General features: G+C 38.9%; 1 protein-coding gene across 21 annotated transcripts in view; it reads right to left on the reverse strand.

The window, feature by feature from the left end:
* The window catches only part of RBFOX1 (RNA binding fox-1 homolog 1), a 1,102,859-nt gene that overhangs the window by 340,371 nt on the left and 736,579 nt on the right, over positions 1 to 25,909 (reverse strand). For 17 of the 21 annotated variants that reach the window (XM_050317469.1, XM_050317472.1, XM_050317475.1 and 14 more), the window contains one exon: positions 13,612 to 13,653. The exons of the other annotated variants lie outside the window; for them this stretch is intronic. In XM_050317469.1, the coding sequence (XP_050173426.1) occupies positions 13,612 to 13,653 (42 nt within the window). Of the gene's footprint in view, positions 1 to 13,611; positions 13,654 to 25,909 lie in introns of those variants that run through there. 21 annotated transcript variants of the gene reach the window in all.

Raw genomic sequence — 25,909 nt, forward strand, 5'->3', positions numbered from 1 at the left:
ATGATAACAAATGGATCAGTTTTACCACTTATAATAGTTCAGTAAATCATGAAACAGCCTACCTTTCAGCAAAGCCATCATAGAGAACTTATCACAGCAAACCTATCAGTTGTTATTTCTGACTATATACCTGACAAAGCTAATTCATGCTCTGTCTCCTTGGCACTCTTGTTTTTTAACAAGGTGAGAACAGCCTGGTAACCGAGGGTTGGTTGTATCATTGCTTTGATTTGGTGAGGGACTGGGTATCTACAGTGTGTGCTAAAAGCACACCTCCTCCTCCTCCTCCTCCCCCGGGCTGATGTCAGCAGTGCTGCTACAACAGCCGTGGTTTAAGGAAGGCAAAAAATCTGCACCCCTGCCAGCTGCAATCTTGGGAAGAGCAGCAGAACTAGCCTTGCCATTAGGCTGCTCAGGATCTCCAGTCACAACATCAGAGGGGCCTCCTCAGCAGTGTCCTGGTGAAGGTGTTGCCCATCTCCAGGCACGGAAAATGACAAACGAGTAGACACAAGGGCATGGTTTTAGGGAGGTGCTGTGGTATGGAAGATTAAAACACTAAAATACTGGCCATTCAGAGAGAAAAATGGGAAAAAGAAATAAATAGGAGGATTCACATGTCTATAAAAATAGACAAGAATCAAAAAATCACAGAATCTGATGATGCAAGAGGTGCTGGTCACTCCCAGTACACAAGAAAAGCACTGAGTTAACTCACAGCTGAGTATGTCATTTCTAATGGGTTACTCACTAGTGCTAAATTTCCTGTCTCATTAAAGCTGGGTTTTGTGTACCATGTACAACTGCAGAGTGTAAAACCCTGTGTACACAACTGCTGGGGTACCTTTTACACAAGTAGGTGCTGTGTTTAATAATCAGGGACCTCATGAGCAAACACTGGCACACACTTCAGACGCTGAATTCCCCCGTCAGGTACACACAGTCAGTGATACTCTAGCAATGGCATCAGTCTGAAAATCACTCTCTTCAGCATCTTCTTCTGATGTTCTGTTTGAAATTCCTAGTCCTCATTCTCAAGGAAATCAGAGACTGCTTGAGGAGCTGTAATGGCACCATCACATCGAGAAAAGAAAGCCGTGATGCTGCTTTTTAATAAATCAATGCCTCTTTGGCTGCCTTCCAGACCACAAAAACACTTGGGCATCTTTGCCTGCCTTTCATTTTGTGACTTGTAGGACTCTCTCCATCATCTTGATGTCTGCAGATATTCTCCACAGCCCTTTCCTTTCTTTTTTTTTTTGGCTTCTTCAGTGAGACTCACTGAACATTCCCCTTCAATAAGTCTCAGATTATGGTTTTCCAGCAACCCTTGACATTTACTGAAACCATCTGTGCATTAATGACAAGTAAGCAGTGAGAGAACAGTTAAGTGTTTTCTCAGTACATGCACTGTGCTGTATGTACAGGTATGCCCAAATCTGGATTTGCAGAAGTGACTCACATTATTTTAAGATGACTTCAAATATACTGGGAAACTTCCGTCCATCAGTCCAGACCAGGTGAGGGGACCCAGGGAATGTCAGGAGACAAAATGACATGAAGAGTGCCTGCTTGGAGTCTGGTAGGGGGAATGTCTTCCTCTTGCCTTGGAGAATGACATATCTGTGACTGGATCTGCACACAGTCTGTTCTTGTTCACACTGAATGCTTCAAAGTACAAAGACTCATCTCTAGATTTAGAATTTCTTTAAACGGGGACACAACTGTTTTTGAAGGACAGGTATTTCCAGAAGAATTAGTGCAACATGAAACAATGTGTAAAGAAGTCCTTGTAGTTAAGTAGCTGCACATGCACCCTGCAGGTAAAGACACACAACATTGCCCCAAGGAACACGCTGAGACAAGAGACCTGTGCCTTGCTTCCCCCACAGCGACAGCAGATGATCACTAGGTCACTACACCCCTTCCAACAGCCCCACAGAAGGAATGATTTTTCTTTCTCTGGTCTAAAAAATGTTGGGAGTATGCAGCTTATGGCAAAAGGTCAAATTTGGAATACTTTTTTTCTGCATGTTTCAAGCATTACAAAGCCTGTCGGTCCTCTGATTCTACACCCGCTTGCACAGCAACCCAAAGGCCAGTAAACCAGGCAAGGATCAAACTTCAGATCACCTACTGCTTTGTGGTACTGTCAGAAATTCCTTCACCAAAGTGGAGCTGGATTCCCTGACTACTCATTCTCACCATTACAGAGTTCACTTATCAGGCAACTCTTTAGTCTGAAATCAAAACACTCCCTGCATTCTTTCCTTACACAAGCTGCCCATTCCTTCAGTTATTAAATTGATTGTACATTAGAGATGCCGTGCTTACCTCAGACACTCTCCATTAGGAGGGATCCAGCCTGTACACTAAATATTTAATCTGGGCTCTGAGATGCTCTGAATCTATGTATTCTCTATTTTCCTAGGGGGTTCATGGTTCATATCGGTTGGATACTTCTTTCCCAGCAACAAAATGCAAAGTTAACTGTTTCCAACAGCGAATGCACATGTACTGACACCGAAACAAACCAAAATAAAACAAATTACACCCTATTCTGAAGACAGCAAAATTCTGGAAATATAACCTCCGTCTACAATCTACATCCAGATTCTTCTGGTAGTATAGACTGAAAACACTTTTGTGTACATGTGAAAACTAAGATTTTTTTTCCCCTCCCCTCAGGAAAATTCTCCAGTAGCATCACAAGGAGTGATTGTTCCTGATGTGTCAGTAAGCGTGCCATCTCTCATCAGAGACAAATCACTACCATGATGGCAGCCTTCTGATGCAGCCTGAGATTACTGCACAGCTCTGAAGCCCCCCCCAGGACAAAAGATTGTTGGCACTTTGAGTGAGACTGAAAGAGAGCATCAGCAAGGGGCTGACCCAACATCTGCTGCTTTTGTCTTCAAAAAAACTACGCTCATGGGAAAAAGGAGCGGCCTCTGTGACCACAGCCTTGGGTAACAGTATCACTGTCCCTTCTCTCTGGGACTACATCAGTCCCAGTTGGGCTCCACACACAGAGTAAACTGCAAAATGCTGATCAAAGGCATCACAGCCTTTTACTGCTTCTCACTGAGCAAGACCTTGCTAAACCACAGCATCTTTGCAAACAAACAATATTAAAGCATTTCAAAAGATACTCTGATTTTTTTTTTTTTTGACATACGAAATTTAATGTGGAAAACCAGCAAAGAACATTTAGAATTGGGTGCCCTGCTTCTATTTAGTTACAGTGTCCAAAGTCCACACAGAGCAAAGGGGTAACAAGCAATGCTTGTTTTCCATTACGACCTGCACTTCAAACAAGGAAATTCCCCATGAGCAGAGCTCATTAATGCAATCCTTCAGAGGCAGCGAGACTCCAGACTGCAGTATCAGACTGCATGAAGCCCATCTGGCCACTCAGAGGTGATATTTTGTGTTGTTCTCCTCTGAGCATTCAACTCAGATGCTCTCTGTGCAGTCAGTGAGAGTCTCCACGTTCACCAACTAGGCTGAATTAAACCTTTCCATGGTTATGGATATCCAAACATGCAAGTCAGGGAGCACAAACACCATATCCTAATTTTTTCTTCGATTAAGATACATCTTTAAGACTATTTCTGTGCTACAAATTCTGATACTCTTCAGGTTCTTACCACCACCAAGGAAGGAAGGAATGTTCACTCCCTGTTTTCCCCGTGTTCCAGCAGGAACCCAAGCAACCAACAGGCAGAGACGTGCACCTGACTGAGAGCTCCATCTAACACACCACTGGAAGCACATCAATACTGGGCTTTAGTTCCAGCAACAGAGCAAAATAAACAGTGCAGGAACATGGCAAGCATTTGGCTGGGATTTAGTTCAGAAAACCATGCAGGGACATAGATCTGCTTTTGGTATTTATTGTAATAACATCAAAAAACTTTGTTTCAGCGGAGTTTCCTCTACGTTACATTGTCATATTAATTGTAATATGATTACAGTTGCAAGTTTACTCAGTTTCTTTCTAGTTTTAATAACTAGAAAGTTCTTAAAGTAAGTTTTATTTTCATAAGAGTTTTCCAATGCTTTCAAAATAAAACTTGGATGATTCTGAATGAAATGTGAAAATACAGTTTCATTAAACAATTTGAAAAATAAGATTTTTTTTTTCTTTCAACCTTTTATAAATAAAACTCCCTGGTTTTCATATCATTATATATTTGGTATCATATAAGCCACAGTGTTCTCTAAAAATGGTAAAAGTCTTTTTGAGAGTTAAATCTAAACCAAATGCCATTATGATAATTATCTTGGAGTCTCTAACACCTTTTCAAAACAAGAAATTAGTGAAAAAAACCTACTTTTAAAAATCATTTTGGCTCAGTCAGAAGTATCTCAATTTTCATGTACTGAACAGAATATGGAAACTAGTTTTAAACTCACAACTGTATAATAAACATTTCTTACTATTTTCAAACCAGAGGGAACTGCATGGCAATGCTGGCACACCCTGACTGCTCTGTTCTGTTGTCAACATGTGAATAAATTCTAAAAACTTTGGAGACATACAAATTGAGAAAAATGTTATTTTTAACACTTATGATTATTAAAATATATTTTACAGTCTCTCCCTGTAAAATAGATACTTTGGATACAAGATTATTAGAACTAAAAGAAATCCCTAAAATCCTACACTGGACTCCACATTTCCATCTGAACAAATGAGTGGGAAGACAACCAGCACCCAAGACCTGCACATTTCAAGGGCTTAGGATAAATTAAGCTGGTGAGTTAATAATCTTGCCTAGATTTACATCTGTTTGTTTGGGATTTTTTTTTTTTTAAATCTCTGTTTAAAGGTGAAGGAAAATCGTAAACAGTTACAGTAACAGACCTCTGCTGTATTTTGGATTACGACTTTTCAGGCAAATAACAGGAACTAGTTGTTTGGGGTTTTTTTGTTTGTTTTTTTTTTTTTTTTAATTGCAAATCAAATAACTACAATTAGATTTAAAATGTGCATTTTAATGGAAGTAGGACTGAAGTAGTCCAGGTGTAACATACCCTTGAGGTGGGAGCCTAAAAAGAGAGTAAAAACTCAAAAAAATAAACTACCTTTTCAAAGGCATCATTACAGAACATATTGCTAGCTTTTTATTTGGGCACTGTGGCAATATCACATGAAAATTCCTGGGAGATTTCAATATAAAAGATGGGAAGTGCCATTTACAGTAGGGGGGAAAAAAAAAAAAAAAAAAAAAAGAAAGAACAAGGGGGAAACTAAATGATGAAGAGTCTGGATTTTTTTTCCAATGCCTGCAGGTTTTAGATGCAAATGTACATACACAAAACTGTGTGCCTGCAATTGTTAGGAAGCAGAAGCATTTGCAATCTTCAATACATCCTAAGTGGCAAACAAATGATGAGTTACCTGCATCACATGAATTGACTCCCCATCCTCTGATCACGAAAAATTGTGGAAATAAAACAGGAGATTAATGCAATCTACCTTAAAATTCCCAGGTATTGTGTTAAGTACAAAAGGTAAACCAGAAATCAGGTATGTATCTGAACCAGAGACTACTTGGGCCAAAGGTAGTATCTTTACTCTGTGCTTGCAAAGTGCCTGTAATTTATGGTGCTATATAAATGATTTTTAACAAGGATGAAAACAGTTGTAGAAAGCAGTAGTTCAGAGAGTGGGGGGGTGGAAAAAAAAGGAGAAATGAGCTGATAGCATATGAAGTAATCTATAGCACGAAGGGAAAACCAACCAAAAGGTAATAAAACTATTCATTATGTGCTCTTTGGAGGGCAGCTGCTCTTAAGTAGCAAAGTGACCTTGAGATGAACACCACTTTTTACTTCCACTATTGTACTCAAAGACATCTTAAGAATCCAAAGGCAGAGACAACTACTGCATGAAAGAGAAATGCTGTAAATGGAACTTGTGAGCACAGAGGATATCTGTGTTTTTGCCCATTACCTACAGAATAAAAGACTACATGGCATTTGATTACATACTCGGGATACATCTGTAGCCACTCCTTCACATTAAGAGCTTAAATTTCTGGTATTAGTGGAGCATAGAAAATGCTATGAATGTACTTGGGTTTTATATCTCCCTGTCTAAGCCACACTGTCTTTAAAGCTAACAGAGGTGATCAAAGCTCCAAAACATACACCAGCAGGAGGAAGAAACACTCCCGAAACAAGGTCAGCTTCTCCCAGGGGTGCAAAACAACAAAGATGCTACAAATCAGCAAAGCATTTCTGCCTTTCTCAACTTCCTGGCTTATGAAATGCATCCTCTAGATCTCATGCCACATATAGAAAAATAACAGTGTAGTGTTTCTCCCTTTCTCCATCAATTTGTCCCCAGCATCTACCGATATCAGTGATTGCCTCAATCAAGGGGCACGTGGCCGTGTGGAACTTGATGGGGTTCACCTGGCTCCACCTCTGCATCCTACCCAGGTCCCTCTGGATGACATCCCTTCCCTCCAGCGTGTGACTGCCCCACACAGCTTGGTGTCATCAGCAAACTGGCTGAGGGTGCCCTTGATCCCCCTGCCCTTCTTTAGGATACATTAGGAAAACATCAAAAAGATACTTGTAAGCAGGGTTTTATGTTTGCTGATCTTACTGTCCCAACAGCTTCTGTAAACACAGTGAAAAGTGTGAAACTCTGGCTAATTTAGTTTTTTCCTAAAGAAATCTTTGTTCAAGGTTTTGTGAAGACAAGACAAATTATATGAGTAAATGACAATGGAAATCTGCAGAAGGACCAAAGAATATGTTAAAAATCCAGTCCAACTACCTGCAACTGAAAAGCTTTTCCTGGTTTTTTGGGGTTTTTTCGCCCTAGTGACAAAGGAAAATAAATAGTACAAGCCAACGGCACCTCCAACTCCAAGCCATACAAAATCCCCCCTAAACCCACACAACCTCCACCCAAGTCAGAAAAGCCTTGTGGAAACACCCTGAGAAAAAAAAGAAAACAAACCCCAAAAACTTGCAAAAACCCAAAACAGCCAAGAGAAAAAAAAAAAAAGAAACAAAAACCACCAAAAAACCAAATTGCACTGTAAACTAGATAGTGTTTCCTGCTTGAATTAGGTGTGACATTAAAGGCACTATGATCTTTGCTAGTCAAATTGCCTAAGCAACAGCAGAGGTTGAAATAATAAGTCAGGATAGTATAAACACTGTTAAAGCTGTGCACTCAAAGGTCTGGTTCCAAGATGATCAAAGAGAAACTACAAAAGCTGGGTGAAAAAAAGAGCTCCCTCTCAACAAACACAAACTAAGCAAGAAAACCTTTCTTCTTTTCTAGGCCAGCATCCCTGATCGCAGCGAGGGTTCTGCAACAGAAGCTGGATGAAGTCACTGCACAAAGTCTGTACCAAAAGTTGCTGTTCTGAGTGCAGAAGCTGCTCCCCAATCCAGTGTGATCCAGGGTTGTGCACTGCTCATGTTTGTGTAGCAGGGCGAAGAGAGCACCAGGGCATTGAATTCACGTTGGGCACTGGTTCAGCAGCCCTTGTGCCAACTAAATCTATTTCTTTCTATCCCTTCAGAAGTTTACCGCTTCCTGAACTACTTCCTAAAGCAATTCCCTATCCCTGGCTGTCTGTATATAGCTGTGAGTCTAAATACACATTGAGTAGCTGCTGAAATCCCTATAGTGTGCTGCAACTCTAGATGGAATCCATCTGTCACACTAAATGGATGGGTAGTTAGTGAAAACATTGCTTCAGCCTCACGAAATATTACTGTAATCCTTCCATCTCAGCAATTATGAAGCACCATACAGAGAAAATACTTGACTGTACAAAAATCAAAGTTGAATTCAGAAGAAAGTGGCATTTGAACAGTACAAAATCCTCTGCCTGCTGTTCTCGGAGAGAGATGCCAAAACAACATCAGGAAAGGAATGGAAGGTTTTCTGAAAGGCATTCCATCAAGAGTAGAGTCAGGAAAATACCTAAAGGCCTCTTAACCATTCCTGAAAGAGTTTAAAGAACTCTGAAGTAAGTGACACCACTATTCAAAGTGCTGCAAACATTTTTTCTTCTCTCCATCAGAGGGGCCCATTAGCAGTGAGCATTTGGAGGTAACAGCATCCCTGGGGACAGGCCATGTCACTTGGAACACGAACCACAACAATTTTCTTTACCTTGCCACTGTTATTTCTATTAATTATCATAATACTGAACAACAAATTGGAGGCCAGCATTAAGAGTTACTGTTCTTGAAGAGGATCCTGAAGTATGCCAAGATTGCCAAGCAGATTGCAAGAGTATTTTACACTTCTCTAGTTGTCTTCCCCCCCTCCCCGTACACATTCATGTCAAGGGAAGGGAAAATTTACATGAAATTGCATCCTTACAATTAGCCCTTCTCCCCACAAGTTCGGTGGACTACTGACAATACTTTTACTCTTTTTCAGATCTTAGCTCCAATAATTCTTTCCCAAATTGTGATGTGAATTGTTCTTTATGGAACCACTGGGAACAGAGTTGGTAAGATGGTGAGTGAGATTACTCTAATTTCATTCCATGTCGATGTGTAATACAGATCAGAAGCCAAAAATATGCCTTCTTTTTGATCTCACCTACCTGTATCTCCACACTACACGTAAATGGATGATGACACATGCAGCTCACTGCAAGAATAACTACAGAAACTAAAGAAGGATCATTTTAAGGCACTTGTCTGGCACATCAAGTGCAGCATAACCTACATATTCCTAAGGAAAGAACGAGTAATAAACACATCAGATCGATCCAGCTCTACTACTACATCCCAGCTTTTCCCCTTTTAACCCTTTTTCCTTCCAGACAGGGACATATAATATTTAGTGCCAGATTCCTCTTCCAGGCAAACTGTACACATGTTGCTTGCAAACGCAGACCAAGAGATTTCCAGAAGGAAAGGGAAACAGTGACACTTTTATCAGTAGCCAGAACAAGCTGCTCAGTTTTGCAGAAATGCTGTGAATTACTGCATTCTTTCTGGTAATAAGACATCAGTGACTCACAAAACAAGTTTATACACCTTTCTTTTCCTCCAGTCCAATGCGGGAAAAGGTAGACTGAAAGCAGAGGTTCTTTGGCCAGGCACGTGAGTTCTGCCCACCATCACCCAAGTAAGTAATTTCAGAAAACCCTCATCTACTTCACAAATTTCTTCCACTCTTGTTCTCTTCCTCTCTCCAGTTGTTTGGTTTTGCTCAGTTCAAACTGATTAAAAAATTAGCATCTGCTAATCTGAATCAAAATTTACCTCCTTAGTGCATCAGAGGAACACTGTACATGAAAAATGTCAATGGATTATTCTTAAATCACCAGAGAAAGCTAATACCACAATGATGAGCTTCAAAAATCTTCTTCAAAAAGTTTCCAGAAGAACTCATCTACACAGCTGAGCACATTCCAAACCTGAGGAATTAATGCACTGACAAAGACACAAATAAGGCTAAATACTGTAGGATTAGCATTGCTTAAAAATTATGCTGGACATAAATGCCTTTGCTTTCGTTTTCTCTCTACCTGGCATAACTTTGATACATTTTTGGCTCCGTTGTCAGAGCTTATTTGATTTACCCTATAAAAGACAAGCCAAACAGAACAATATCGAATGCAAAATTTCTTTTTTGTCTCCTTGAAAATTAGAGTGCTTTAAAAATATAAAAGTTGATATTAAATGCAAGATGATAGTAAAACCCTGCCCTGCCCGTTTTTCAGACCAGAGAAGGAACTCTGGCTGCATTATAATGCATCTTGAAAATAAGCACATGTGAAAGCAGCTGTTAATTAGAGCAACAACTAGGTCACTTAAAATTTCAGATCAAGGAAGCTAATCACACCATTTACCATTAGACCTCAGTGGTATTCACAGGAACATTTATAAACCCTCCTAACATTAGAGTTTAAAATTGCTCTCTGCCCACCTTGGAGAGCTCATCAAGTGTTGCTGCACGAGGACCAAAAGCTTATATAGCACAACTCCTGTCAGCACAGATACAGGAGTTCACTTGAAACAATTATGCTGAGTTAATAGTGCAAAATAATAAATTATGAGTTGAGAGGAAGGTTGGGTAAAGCTCGGTGAGCTTTAAGTTAGCCTGTACATTTAAGTAATGTCCTTAGGCTATGATTAAAAAAAAAATAAAACCCCAGGTTAAAGCCAAAACAGCAAGGAAGGGTCAGTGGAAACAGCAGATAGAACTTCTAAAGCTGTCACTACCCTTTTTCAGAGATTTATATACTAAAGCTTATTTCTACCTAAGGCTGGTATCCTGATCTTCTTCACAGCCTTAAATAACCTGGATCATTCCTGTTTCAAAGTCTGTTTTTCAGACCTAAATATGGGCAGAAAAGTGTTTTTAAATGATTTTGAGCAAGCTGTGAGTTCTGTGTCTTTCCAGGTCATTTATAATGCATCAAAATGACAATTACATTAAGCTCCACACAGCGACTCATAAAACAGCAAGTGGCAGCAGGAAAGAGTCAGAGAAGAGGAGAGGGTATAACTGTCCAAGAAGAGATTTATAAATCAGGACTGGATAACACAAAGCAGAGTGAGAGGGACTAAACAGTATCATTATTTTCTTCAAAGGAAATACTGACGAAGCACAGCGTGTGGATGGAGGTGGAGAGAGCAATAATGAGGACTCAATTTCCCATTAAAAACACACTGCTTATTCAGTACAACTTGATTCAGACGACACCAAATTAGAAAGCAAAAACAAATTACAGAAATATGAAAATAATTAATATTCAAGGCAGCACATTGTAATGAAAATCATTGCCAAGAGAAAGTAAAACTTGAAAAGCTGGCATTAATGCTCTGTTTATTTTTTAAAATCAGATGGAAATACACCAAACTCAGCTTGCGTAATGTAGCCAAATGGAATAAAAAAAGCCCCAACTAGCCATGCTAAAGATAAAATTCCTAGAGTTTTCTGTATGATTTCTCATTTAATAATTCAGGTATAAACAGTAATGTCTAACTGGGAATTGCATCAGGTTGGCAGGGTGAATAAGTTACCAACTTGTAGTTGCTGTCCTTTTCAAATCCTGAGTAGAAAAGACTGAAAATACACAAGCTTCCTTAATTATTTGGATTATCATTCATTGTAAATATAATGTATAAGGGCCAGAGGCTCCAATATGAATGAGTTTCATTACTTTAAATGCTTTATTCCAGAACAGTGACACTCTGCTTTGCGTTTAGAATTTAAAAGGCAGTGAAACAGATAAGAGGTGAGAAATGTCTGAATAAATGATTATAGGCAGAGTCAGATATTTCTCAGTATAGCCACATGATGTCTAATTATCTATTTACACTATTAGGATTTTAACAAGCCTTTCTTTTGAAACTTCTTTGTGACTTGTAAACTAAGGAATGACAAGGGAATCAAAAAAAGGAGACTGGCAGACATATTCATGCTTAGACTTAGAAAGGAGGGTGGGAGATAATACGTCTTTTTTATTTTATATTATTAAATGATCCAAGGATAATCTGGCTTAACAAACACAAATGGATATTGGCATTTTGATTGTTTTCATCCTGTTTTCTTGTTCTATTTCAGCTCTTTCAGTTGGGATGAAACAGTATTTTGTTGTGAAGAGGCTGCCTCACATCCAAGTATTCACAGGCAGGTCTCAAACCCCAAAAGAAAAGACTGCAGGCCTGCAAAATCTACTTCAGCCACTAAACACGACTTTAACAGCCCTGCTCAGCTGGAGAGCCAACCTACAAGTGACAGAACGGTCAAGTTACACCCTCAGAGTGTTGAAGGTGCAGCATCTCCACACAGCTTATTTAAATTTCCCTGGGTTTCATCACAGCAGATAAGCTGTGAAAACTCCAGTAGATCCCTGGCCCTGGGGAAGGTTTGGATGTTTGATGAGCAGGCAGGGGAAAGGAGAAGCTCTGTGTTTGCTGCTTTTGCTGCATCTGTGTGAGACTTTTTGGGGGGGTTGTAGTTCTTGTCCTACAGCCCCAAGCTCTTACTGTGGGTGGGGCATTTCTTTCAGGGCCTCAGGAGCAGAGTTTACACTTTACACTGGTACCTGTGTTTTGTGCAACAGGAACATCACAGGAGTGGCAGGAGACGATGTAACTACCTTTAGTAGGTCACAGATGTGGTTTTGTCTGTACTTGTCACGTTTTGATATGTCACAAAGCACTGAGCTCATTGTTAGAGGTAAATGTGTAATACTGGAATAGAAAGATACATGAAATTTTTACTGCAGCACATTTTATCCACTACTTTGAAAATCCACACCTTTTTTTCCTTGAAGAAAAAGCTGGCAGCCTCCTCGCATGATATTTAAAAACAATGTTTTTCTTAGTTCAAGGGAGAAAATAAAACCAAATGAAAACTTTCTTTGTTCTCAAGGCACTGCTACCTCTTGAAAAGCTTGTCCTTCAGGTACTAGTGCAATACTTTCACTTTGACAGCTGCTCTGTTGAGACATGACTACTGATAAAACAAAGCTTTGTCACTCCAGCTCCAGAACGATAGCAATGCACATGTCAGCAAGAAAAGAAATCGAGGACAATATGTGATGCATCATTCTTGCATAACTTGTTTACCAAAAATCCCATTACAAATGTGGTGAGGACCAGCTGAAGCATCTCAATATGTTCATGGAGTTAATCTAATGAATGGCTGAACGTATCAAAACACTGCACCAGGTACTCTAAGATTAGGGTATGTTCTTTATACTTGCAAGTCATGAAGGCATAGCTGATGTTTAGTAAACAGCAAACAAAAGAAATGTTGATTTTTCCATTTCCAATAATATTTTTGTTTGTACAGAAGCTTACAGTTCCTTCAGGCCTCTCCCTCTCTACTTCCGTAGGGGATTTTGAGTAAATATTCATCATGTGATATCAAATAAATGTAGGTCTATAAAGCAACACTTGGATGACCAAAAAGCTTTTGTTTGGTTGGCTTTTTTTTTTGCTTTAGTTAAAGAAAGCTCTTATACCTTTCCAAACAAATACTAGAATCAATCAGGAAATCCTTGCAAGCAAAAATACTTGCAATCAGCAGATATCTGTAGCATTTAAAGGGAACTAAAACCCGTTTAACACAGTCACTTTAACACAGAAAAAGGGGAAAACGAAATCAAGGTCAGCAACCTGTGTTCAGAAATTCCATCTCGTTCACAGACTGTACACAACCAACATACACACTGAAATAACCCCCTCCCTCACACTCCTAGCACTGATTTCGTTCTGCAAGTACAGAGACTAAAAAAATGCAAACGATAATTCTTGTTTGAAACAATCTAGCAGTGGAGACAGTCTGAGAAACACAGTGACCTTTCCCACTAGACCTTCACCTGATGCACAGGAAGAGTTTGCTAAGTGTGAACAGAGGTCCTGGAAAGAGTTATTTACTGCCAAATCTCACTACATTATGGAAGAAAAACCTGGATCTACTCTAGCTGTTTTATATTGAGATATGTACAATATTTACCAACAAGCAACAAATGAACTAAATATGCTCCTCTTAAATTAAGTAATCCATCTGTCAATAGCACAAACTACACTCTGCTTATGTTTTAAAAGAACAGAATATATTATGCAAATAAGATTTGCATAAGCACTTACCCTTAGCTGGTCTCTTTCACAACTCATCTGTTGTTTTGAACTCTACAAGAGGAAAAAAGAACACCAAAATAACTTTGAAAGCATAAAATACTTGCCACAACAAAGCTGCTAAATCCACCTATATTTTAAAATTACGAAAGGAAATTAACCAGAACCCACAACAAATCTGAGGTAGCAAAACTTCTTTTCATTTTAGATTTTTAAATGCTTCATTGGCAGTTCAGTTCAGGAAGAAGCTCTCCTTCCCCCGTTTCTGTTCCATCACAAGTCTGTGTTGTATTTCTGAATGCCCCACTACTAAGATGGCAGGATACATTCACAGCACACCTAAGAAATAAAGATATGGAGGCTTCATATAAGTGATAACACACATTCCTATGGCAACTTCCAGTTCTGATCAGCTGTAAAAATAACTCTGAAGATGATTTGATTCCACAGTGTATTTTTTTTCCAGGCTGCTGTCTCTGTGTTTTGCCAGGTTTATGAGAAACACTCTTCAGATTTTCAGAGCTGGTTGCTGAGCAAGACCTCACCCCATGGAACAGCAAACCTGGGTCATCTCTCAGTGGCAGCACAATTTGGGAAGTCCCCACTCTGCCAAAAGGAAGGGGCTGCTGTAGGAAGAGCTTGAGAAACTGAACAACAGCACTGAAACACCCAGTGCTGAGTTTGCTTCCCAGCTCCCTGATTTGTCACTCAGTCATGCACCAGGCTGAACCAAACTTCCAAAGCTTTGCTCAGGAATGTTGGTTTGTCCAGCCTGTGGTGAGAGGGTTTTTTAGTCTGGTTGGTTGATGTTTTTTTTGGTTTTACTTTTTTTAATTATTTTTAGAATACTTTATAATCATCAGGTAGTATAATTAGCCTTGTAAAGTGCAATCACTGTCATTTCTGTCATTAAGGTAAGTGGCAAAGAATTCATAAAACAGGAAATCTGATGCAATCAAAAAATTCAAATCTGAATCTTCAGAGATTCATGAGACACTTTTTGCCACTTTGTACTTAGAAAAAGTTAAAGCATGGACAAATACCCATTTGTGTAAGCCATTTTCACTCTGTAGTGATAACGAGAAACTTCTCCAAGACAGGTTACTACAAACAAATAAAGCTGCCAGCCCTTTTTTTTCAGCACAGAAGAAAGAACCCTAACAAGGAAGTTACAAGCTAAACCTTCTCCATGTACAGCAGAAGTTTTACAAAGCAGTCCCTGTATGAAAATGCAAAGTCTAACAGAAACAAACGCTCTTTGAAGCTCTCTAGCAGGGAATGAAATGTAAAGGAATTCAGCAAAGGGCTAATTACAATTCCCCTGAGGAGTCAAACTAAGTACAGCTAGAGTCACTATCACTTGCAGACTAATGATTCCACTTTTCAAAGTTCATGACTTTACACCATTTATAAATTACTTTAAGGTCTTACCACTCTGCACTAAAAGTGTGCTTGCATAAGTCTCAAGTGTTAATTTCAGATCTGAATTCCATATGAACCCCTTGACATTGATTAAAATAAATAAAATAGAGTATTTCAGTTGGAAGGGACCTACAATGATCATCTAGTTCCTTCATTGGAAATGATTTCTGTGAAGAGTCTTTTGGAAAGACCATCTGAAATTTATATTTGCTGGTTTGCTTCCATTTTGATATACTGGAAAATAGCTTCCAGTTGTACCTTTAACATCACCCTTCAAAAGAATGTGTTGCCCTATTCCCCATGGGATGAAACTTCTGGCTCTGACCTCACATCAGCTGCACAGATTTACAGGCTTTTTGCCTTCAGACAGAAAGGTGACCAGGTTGGTTAAAGATATGGAAATACATCTAGACAGGGAAGCAGGAAGACCAGGATACTTCCTCCTGGAAACGAGACAGCTGTGAAATTTGTAAAAAAAACTAACCAAAGAACCTGTACCAAATATTTGTAGAGTGGAGCAAGGGTTATAGTTATTGGTTACTTAAACAGATAGTTAATTCTGTGTTTTAATTAGTCTGCTACTGTAATACAAAACAGAAGACTGACAAATAGCTGACAGCTCAGCCACCAGAACAGGATATGTTATTTAAGATTGAAAAGAAGTGTTTATGAACAGTGGGAGAACACAAGAGAGAGGCAAGGAGTGAATAAGAGCCCAGATGTACAAGTCAGAAGAGGGTGACAGCATCTTAACATCCAACTGCTTCTCCACAGCTTGCAGCCAAAGAAACAGAAGAAAAACATCCATTTATTTAACACAAATGGCTTTCTTATGATTGTGAAATACTATTTTAAAACATACTTTGATTCAATCTACCACCACATCCATGGCATCCTGGTTACTGAAGGAAACAGAGAAAGACAATGGGGGCAATAAACAGGACACATCAATGCCAGCAATTCCCTTGGTTCAAAGTTCAGCAAATGCTTGAGTCCAAACTGTGTGTTTTAGCTAAAATAACCAAATCCATTACAGGATGAACATCCACCTACATAGCTCCCCCATCACCCTTCACACCGGGAGCCTTCCAGAACAAAAGCAACAAGGCTTAGTGAAAAGGCATTATTAGCATGAGATTAAAAAGGAAAAAAAAAAAAAAAAAGAAACAAACCAAAACTTGCCTTAATGAAAAAAAAATTTTTCATAGTTTAAACACTGATGCCATCTGTCTGTCTGTCTGGGCCTCTATTTATCAGTTCAAGTTTATTAATGTACATCTGGGAAGGGCTCATTTGGACACAAGCAGCTTTCTGTGCATCTAAGCAGTGCCAAATTTGCTCTCTCATTTTGTCTTTTTTTGCTATCTGTGCCAGGTTAAGAGAAGCGTCCTGGCAGTACCGAGCACTTAAGGGAAAACATAAATAATGCATTTACAATATGTAAACCTGCACAGATAAATGAGAAAAACTGAAAGCCATAACATATTTAATTAATGATCAGGAGCCCCTAGAAGCAGACCTTGTGCATATCCTGCAATTTTAAATACAGTGCTTCTCAATCCTAAATTTACTTTGTTATGTCTCTGGATTGAACCATATGCAATGAACTATTTATTTATTTTAGCTTAAGACTGCTTGAAGAACCTGGTCAGTATGCTGAATGTCATTGTGTCAAGCTCTTACACACTGTGAGTGTAGTGAAAAGAATGCCTAAAAGATTGATCCTCTTTAAAGGGTTTCATCAAGGAAAAAAATTTCAAAGAACTTGAACAATAGTTCAAAACTACAGGTCTCTTTATAACACAGAAGCCTTAGAAAACACTCATGCTGTCAGGTTCCATCATTTTAAGTCCAAAAAAGACCCTTTGGAAATACTGTGCAACCTGCTGGTGTCATTCTCCAGGGAGCTCATGACTAGAAGTTTGTCTTGCTTTCTTTGGATAACAGTAACAGGTGGGAGACTGAAGATCTTTTAAATGTATTTATCAGTCACCCACTCTTTATAAGGACACACAAGCCCTACCTCTGAAGAAACTGGAAAATAGAAAATGGGCCCCACGTATGCATGAATGGACAGATGAGAGAGCAACAGCACCACTCCAGGTGACAAGGAATGCCACCACTCCACCTGGAAAATTTTTTTGCTGTCAAGTTTTTGAAGTATCATTTTAAAGAAAGGGTTTAGGTGATGGGGCAAAGAGAACAATAGGATGGTTATACAATGTGCCGGTTAAAATGTAAAAAGAAAAAGTATTCTCCTTACGGTACAACATCCCCAGGTATTTATTTTACATTTACAAATTCAAAATGCTTTCAGGATTGAGAAAATCATTTGAAATGGAGCACAGTCCCAGTGGTTGAAAAATAACCAGTGAACATCTAATGTCTTTTATATTCTAGATATTTTGCCACAAACATTTGAGGTAAATTGACAGGCTGTGTTCTGAACCCAGTGCATAGGAAACCATCCTGTCTCCACTGAGCACTCACTGCAATTACTCAGCCACGATTTTCTGTGCAGCTTCAGACACCTCCTCTAACAGCAGTCCCAGGAAAGGCCCTCCAGCATTGCTGTCTCTCTCTTTCCACCTCAAGAAAGACCAATGCAAAAATGATTACCTGAATTGTAACAATATTCCTGTTTTCATCAGGAAAGGATAGTTTACAGTTTACAGTCAGTGTCTATTTACGAACTGTGGAACACGAGAGCCAGATGTGAAAGGCACTGCTCACAGTCACAGTGCTTTTACCAGAACTTAACTTCCTGACTGGTGATTGCTCATTCCTCTGATTGAGGCCTTATATTTCCCCTCATTCATAGATCAAACAGCTGAAATTAAACCATAGCTTATTCCATACTAGTTGTGTTTCACCAGATACCTTGAGACATTTCATACTATTTGCAAAATCCATCTGTTGGTGTTTTCTCTCATTAGATACTCATCTCACTATAAAAGCCTCTTGTCAAAAATTAAATGCTTGTGTTTTTTCCTTGCCACGCTGCACAAAAATGCTGTGCCACACACACCATGCACTGCTGTGTTTCACATGGAAACAGTCACTCCTCTTGCATCATTTTATTACATATTAGTGTTCATTATCTCACTGCCCTACAGAATTCTGAAGAAATGATGCTTCAAGTTATTTAATACGTGGAGGGAGTACGGGCTTGTCCATAAATGTATATATAATGTTGCCTGTTAATCTAAAATTGCTTCTCAGTCCTTCATGTGAAAAGCCAAAAGACAAATGGAGAAACAACGTCCATCCCAAGAGCTCACAATGCCACAAAACAGAGCCCGAGGTGCTCAAACACAGAAGACTCACTAGAAATATCAGTGACTGCCTAAACAGACAGGATGAACTAGAAGTGGGGTTTTCAGAGCCTTTGGGAGTGACTTACAGCATCCTTTAGAGGCTTTCAAACAAAATCAGTATTTGTTCCTCAAGGACTAACTGGGGCCACCCTCCACTTTCTTTAAGAGCTGCCTACATTTTCATTTACATATCTCCTGAAAGCCCCCAAATTTTGACAAGTCTAATGAGGTGAAAGTGTGCTGAAAACCTACAGATTGTTGGTTCCATTGTGCTAGTAATACAAAGGGCTACAGAACATACATAACTCTGCATATGTAAATTTTCCCAGAACACAAAGCTTCAGGTTTCTCATGGCTAGGTACGTGTTTGCATGCAGAGAATTTTAATTTCATGGGGTTTTATTACCACCATCAGTTATTGTGCTCTAGCAGTGGCTGGAGGGACTGATTTATCCTCCAACACCCTTGGCTGGGTATTGTATATCGACTGGTGCTGCTCTCATAAATATATTTGGGTGAAGAAATGTCTACGGTTCTGTGCCTAATACTAAGCAGAGTTAAGGTTTCAAGTGTCACATACAAGTGGGTTTATTTCTACTGGAAGAAACAGGCAATTATTATGGCCCATTGAGTTCAGATTAAGCATTTCCATCAAAAAAAGAAAAAGAGCCTGGTGCTACAATCCTTGTAAAGCTGTAAATGCAAATGGGGACCATCTCATCTTCCATAAAAAATAATCTATAGTTTTATAGGTTTTCTCCTTCTCCTGTTCTTTTTACCCTCAAATTAGCAAAGTACTACAAACAGGATCACTTTATTGAGGCAAAAACCCTATAAATAAATTCTCAAAAATTAAAATAGAAACACTGTTAAAGAACTGTTACATTAAAACATTTTGTAGGCAATTATTTCCTTGTGCAAAAGGGCTCATTTAGGCAACTGAGAAGCCCCCAAGTCCAATTTTCACTGTTTCTTGGCTTTAGGATACATTTCTTCACCAACATTTTCTATGTTGCTTGAACATTGTTACCTGGCAAGTACAGTGGGGTGGGTTTTTTGGGGTTTTTTTTTGGAGTTTTTATTGTAATATAAACTAGGAAAATGGTCTCTAAGAAAATATTTGTTACAAGTACCATTCTAGATAAACACTTGCGTGGTAAAGCCTCAGAATTAAATTCTGCATGTATGTTCTGCACGGAGTAATCCCGTGAGAAACTTGATCCATAGTTAGTATTCAAATGTAAACTCCTTTTCCCCATAAAGGACTAGCCATAGTGCATTTCATTTAATTTCCCTGCATAACTCAGAAAATACTATAAGGAATAATCAGAAGGCAAGGAATAAATGGACACAATGAAAATTGTAATTAAAAATATTGTGATGCTAAAGCAGCAACCAGTATAGAATTACAGTTTGTCATCCTAGAATGCAAACAGGCCCAGACCAAGCCTGACATATTACATGTATTACCCTATTTACTGCTGCATAAATCATTTTTGTTTCATAAGCATATTGTTATTACAAGAATTTACTCTTGTAAAATCTCGTACCTTTGGGGAAAAGGACTTTAAAGTTTCTTTCCTTAAAGTTGCTACCCAGGGAAAAAAAAAAGGTAGATAATGGCATAGATACCAATGAAGTGATAAACTCTAAACTAGTGTAAATACAGAATGAAGAAAGTGGAGATACTAATTAGTATTGGAGTACCTGACACTGCTGAATTCAAAGGGTTTGCATTACACAAACAAGGCAGGAAATCTGTTATGCTGCATAATCTTTTTGAAGTAAAGATCATGGACAGATACGACAACTAAAATATATATAATAAAATAAGAATATATAGAGTATAAAATATATTTATCTCTCTGTATACAGAGATAAAATAAAATTAAGATAGAGTTTAAACAAAAACTCCATTTTACATAGAATAGTATCTTGTATTTTAACCAGAAACTTACTCCCAGTCTGTTAAGGTGGCAATTGCAGTAACTGCAGGTAACGACTCAGAAAGACACTTCAAGGAAGAGGAGAGAACAGCAGACTGACAATGAGGATATCACTGGAGACAGGCATGGATTTCCAGACAATTACCAAAGCTAGTTATGTTACAAATTGCTCCCAGAGACATGGCCTGGGTGTTATCAGCAAACATCTGCACGGCTACTCGCTGTGCTTGTGTGCTGATAAAAATAAGTCAAGTTCATTCAGTCACCGATGCTTGACAAATTACAAAAAAACCCAAACCACAGCTTTTATCTGCCACTTCCACATTATTGGCTGAAGAGACCATTGTAGAAGAAACTGCTCTGAGAAACCAGATATTGCCAGGTCAGCAAGAAGTCAATGAACTGACAGATATCCAGACTTGCATTTGTCCCCTTACTTGGATTTACTCTTTTTTCCAATTAAAACATTAGAATATCATCAAGTGAAAGTCTGTGTGTGTACAGATATATTTATTTATATAAAATAGTTTCATTTATATGAAGTGATCTCAAGCATACTAAAAAGTCATTCTTCAGTATTAACATAATAAATCAATCATCCTAAATTGATGATTTATCATCAATAATTGATCTGCAGAACTTATTTTATTCATCCACTGATAAAATAGGAAATGTTTAGAATGCTTACCATGAAAAACAATTTAAATTTTACAATTGGTTTTAACTAAGACATAATTAATATCATTTCACTATAGTTAAATTAACTGGCTAGTTAAGCTATTTATATTACTTTTTTCCCCCCTTATTTTGTTTTTTGTTTGGGTGTTGTTTCTTTAACAGGTAAAAATTTCTGCCACAAGCAGGATGTGTAGTTGTATAAACGTGTACTTTATATACATACTCTTGTCAGTAAAATTTGAATGCCAAAAAAAGTCAACACCATGAAATACATTAAAATGACAGTCTTTTTTCATGTATCACTCCACCTAGAACTTGAAGTTTTGATGGAGAACTTCATTATTTATGAAACATATATGTGCTTCTTATCTTTAGCTCTTGAGAGAGAATTGAGAGAGAGTAAATACACCCAAACCCAGAAGTCTTTTCTCTTTGTTTTTTGAATGAATGAATTCATCCCAGAGAGAAAAATGTGTCCATCCCACCCTGAACTGGAGTTGTTCTTACTCTCATGGCACAAGCCCAACCTGTGCTCTGCACCAGGGTTCACTCCCCCTCTCCATCACCCATTTCTGCACGTGCAAGAAGCTTTAATCAGCAGAAAGTGCAGGCAGATATTTAATAAGCCCCAAGACCACACATGCCAAGAGGAACTTTCTAAAGAGTTTTATCCAAATCTGATAATGTTCAGTGGAACTGCAGGTTGTACAAGCAGACAGAACATTTGGCTCTCAGAGCCACAAACCAATCACTTTGCAAAGCTGTCTATACTCATTCCACATGGAAAAATCCTGGTTTGGTTCTGATTTGCACTGTAAATCTTACTTACCAAAGGCAGCACTCTGCTTTCGCTTACAGCAACAGAATTGCAGAGGCAATCTGCTGAAATGAGTAATTTTAGATTCAGAGATGAAGGGGAGGGTAAAAATCTTCTGGCAGTTGTCTGAAGGATAAATCCTGTTCCTTGCACTTACCAAACTGTTCACAGGTTCACTGTGGCTCACGGTATTCTAGAGGTGTGGCAAGACAGTGAAAATATGGTAAGACAGAACTTCTCCTGCTCCACCTGAGGATCATTATGGCATCACCTGACACAGTTTTCCAGGTGTCATGGCACCAGTAAGAAATCATGGATGTAATTTTGGACTAGATGACCTTTAAAATCTCAGTCTGTTCTATGACTCTAAATAAGTAGCGCAAACAAAATCAGTAATACTGGCTATCCTCCTCATTATTAAAATGAATAAAAAAGTAACAGTTGATTATCTTTTAATATTCATGCAAAACAAACAGCTACCAAGATAATTGTGGTGCCAAACACAGCAGTATCGAGAACAAAATACACCAGGAAATGAGAACAAAGCAAGCACGAATTACCTCCTGATAACTTTGGTTATATTTCGCCTCAGATTAAGCCACAAACAGGAAAGATATTCAAATGGTTTTCCAGGTTTCTTCTCAATAGAGTAATGTATGTACTTGCACACTGCTCCAGATTAGGGCTTTTTTAGGAGTCCTAAAGCTCCACCTTGGGAACTGCACAGGTCTGGTTTGCACCTTGTGTATTCACACTCACACCCAGAGCTGAAGTAACTCCTCATACCCTTGTCCAACTTAGGAACTGTGCCTTGAAGGAATTGTTTCCTGAATAGTCACAATTCTTTCCTGCCTGGGGAGATGCACCTTTCAGGGAAATATTTAAATTCCCTTCCCATTTGCCCATGACTAAGAAGTCAAAAAGCACACCACAAAACCAAACTTTCTCTGAGCCTGCAGCACTGGTGTCCTGAAATTGTTCTATTGAGCACAATACTCACAGTCAAGCACTACACAGGGAAAGAAGGGCAGAGTACTTTCATCTCCTCTCCTAAACAGCTTAACTAACTATAGAAGATGCAGTGCATTCAGTAAGTACTCAGTGCTTTGCCTTGTTCCAGGAACACATTACAAAGACTGTCAATAAACTTTAATTAGCAATATATTTTTAGTGGCAGTGCTAGAGCTTGCTGCAGTGAAACATTTCTCCCAAGAACTTCTAAAGCTTTCCTAAAGAAACCTTGACACTTAATAATGAAAGACAGAGATTGTCATATAACAACATCCATTAGGGCACTATATTCTCCTCACTCAGAAGTGGTAAGGTTACCTTGAACAAGCAACTCTCATTTAAAATGTTCTTTACTTTTCTGTTAGGAAAATGAACAATCACTGGCAAAATTCAGGTGCAGCTGACAAAGTTAAACATTTTCTTTCACCTTTTAATGAGACCACAGCAATGGCCTCACTGTCCTAAAAATAGAAAAGCAGAGGGAAACATTTAAAACTTGTGTATGTCTGTGCACCTCCAGGCACACCCACGCTCATCTTGCACACTAAATGTCACGTTCTTCAATGACCTCCACGATAACAAGCTTGAAAACGTAGCTTCAAAACTGTATTGTACCTATACCTTTGGAAATAATTGCAATGGCAAACTGCACACAGTCCTTATGCATGGAAGTGCTGCTCCCAACATCTCCAAAACACTCTGATGAGCTCTGATGAGGTGGCCTGAAACCTTGGCCATTTAGAAAACAGATAGAAATCTTTTACTATACACACATGAAAGAGCTAAACATCACCTATTTTTGCAATAAATATAACCTCTTTTCTTCTCCACATAGCTATACATATCCTCACTTTTCTGCCACACTTTAACCCAGATTGAAAGTCATCAAGGACAAAGAGTTCCATCTACAAGCTCTCTCATATATATCTATAGCTCTGTATAAAAGAGAGATGGAGAAGCAGAGAGAGGAAGAGAGAAGCATCTCTGCTCCCTGCATATTCATCTATGTTTTCACTGCAGCACAGTATAAACCAAATTATGGTATTAATCACTAAATTCAACATCACATGATGATATGCATGACCAATTCAGTATCCACATACACAGTGCAAAAGGTACATTTCATCCCCATTTGCATGCAGGTAACACTCACACCGTGGTGGTCCAGCCTGTGTGTTCAATATGCCACACATCAATACAATCAACACCTCCAGCAAGGTGTCATTTAACTCCCTGTTTTTCATCCACTTCATTTTCCATGTTCGCAACAATTCTGCTTTTACACCTGAGTCTGTAGAACTTCCTATATTAATTTTGCAATGAGAAAAATATGCCAAATTACACAAAGTATTTTGACCTGCATATTACTTCTTTTTTTTTCCTCCTTCTTCCTCCCAGAAGTGCTATATTCCCATATGTCAAGACTAAAAGTAAAGCCAAACCCTTGAGGAAGGTTGCACAACTGCAAGAGCACACGTTACCAGAGAGGTGAGGGGTCAAGCTGTTCAACCTGAAACCCACTCCCTCTTCAGTCAGTCCACTGTGATACTAAACAGTTCCTCTCACTCAAACAGGAACAAAGTACCACACAGAAATAATTTGGAGCTCCTCAAAGCTCTGATGTAGGTGGCCCTCGGGGAGAAATGAGAACAGGAGGATTTAAAAGAGCAGGATGTTCTGTGTGGATATGCAGATTAATCACAACCTGGCGCAGTGGACCCAAGATCCAAACGAACTCATTATTTTTAAGCCAGGTAGCCTTCAGGTACAGCACATTTTCAAGCCTGGGATTAGTTTATGAGATGAAATGATTTTTAGTGTTATGATGTAAAAGCCATTCTTGTCTGCTAACTACCTGAAACACTGAGATCAATTCTGAGTAAAGCATCAATTACCTCACTTACTGAGACAGGATCAGCGGCAATTAAAAGGGTAGGGAATGCTGCTCTGCATGACATTACTTGTCTAGTTTTTCAGTATATCATAGCAATTGTTTTGATTTCTAATTGTGTCTAGAGACTGGAATTCAGGCCTTTTACATCTCCGTTATGCATATTTGGAGACAGGGTTGTCTCTTATTACTTAGACAAAAATTCCTGCTATGCCTTGAACTGGCATGCAACATCAAAAATAACAATTATCTTCCATTGTGAAAGGATATTTTTGGTTAAGAATTCTTACCTGGGCTCTGTTACACTATAATACCCACCATGGCAAATAAGTCTTAATTATGGCATTTTATCATTATTTATCACCCATCATTACATAAAAAAGTCAATCCTGAAGGAACTAAATCCCTCTAATTAAAACACAGCCTTTGCCTTGCATCTGCTGCACAGCATGAAGGTCTCTGAAATTCAGAAGTTTAGGAAGGTCATGGGATTATCCTGGAAGTTTTGAAAAAACTAGGAAGTGCAGAACACAAAAGGGAACAGCTGCTGTTTCCTAACACCAAGCAGTACAGACAACCTGGTCACAGGGGGCAGACAGCAAGACCTTTCACGGAGGTTCAGAGGCAGCGTAAATCTTATTTAAGTCACCAAACAGGCAGCCCAAAAAGTATCATTGCACATCTACAACTGTTCCTTAGATTTGCCACGTGAACAGCCATCAAGTTCTGCAGAGTGTTTAACTCAATAATGCCCCCACAGCTTTCTGTAAGCTCCCTCCCCTCTCCTGCAGCTCCTGAGGTACTGCTGTGGAGGGTTTTTAGGGAGCTGAGCCTTCCATGTAATCTGGACACCTCACCCAGACTCCCAGAACTTGCAGCTGCTGAGCACCTTTGGAGACCACAACTCACAGACTTTGTGTGGCTCTGAAGCAACTTCAAGGTAAAGCTCTTTTTTCAAAGCTTCATTTTTTAAAGTATCATGAAAAAAAATCATTTTCATTCTAAAGACAAAAGTCTGTTCTACAACACCTGAATTTTCCATAAAATTGATTATTCTCATGCCCCACTTTTTTTTTTTTCTTTTGTTCCTTTTCCCCAGCCTCAGCTCTCACTGTACCTCTGTCTGGTTGTGGATGAAGAGAAAGCCCTCTTATCAAAAATGGGAAACCTCTTTCTAGAATCTAAGCTTGGCAACTGGGCACCAGTGTGACAGGTTACAGATGCAGAC

Source organism: Myiozetetes cayanensis, unplaced genomic scaffold (assembly GCF_022539395.1).
Source record: "Myiozetetes cayanensis isolate MyiCay16 unplaced genomic scaffold, myiCay2020 scf20-37, whole genome shotgun sequence".
Taxonomy (NCBI): domain Eukaryota; kingdom Metazoa; phylum Chordata; class Aves; order Passeriformes; family Tyrannidae; genus Myiozetetes; species Myiozetetes cayanensis.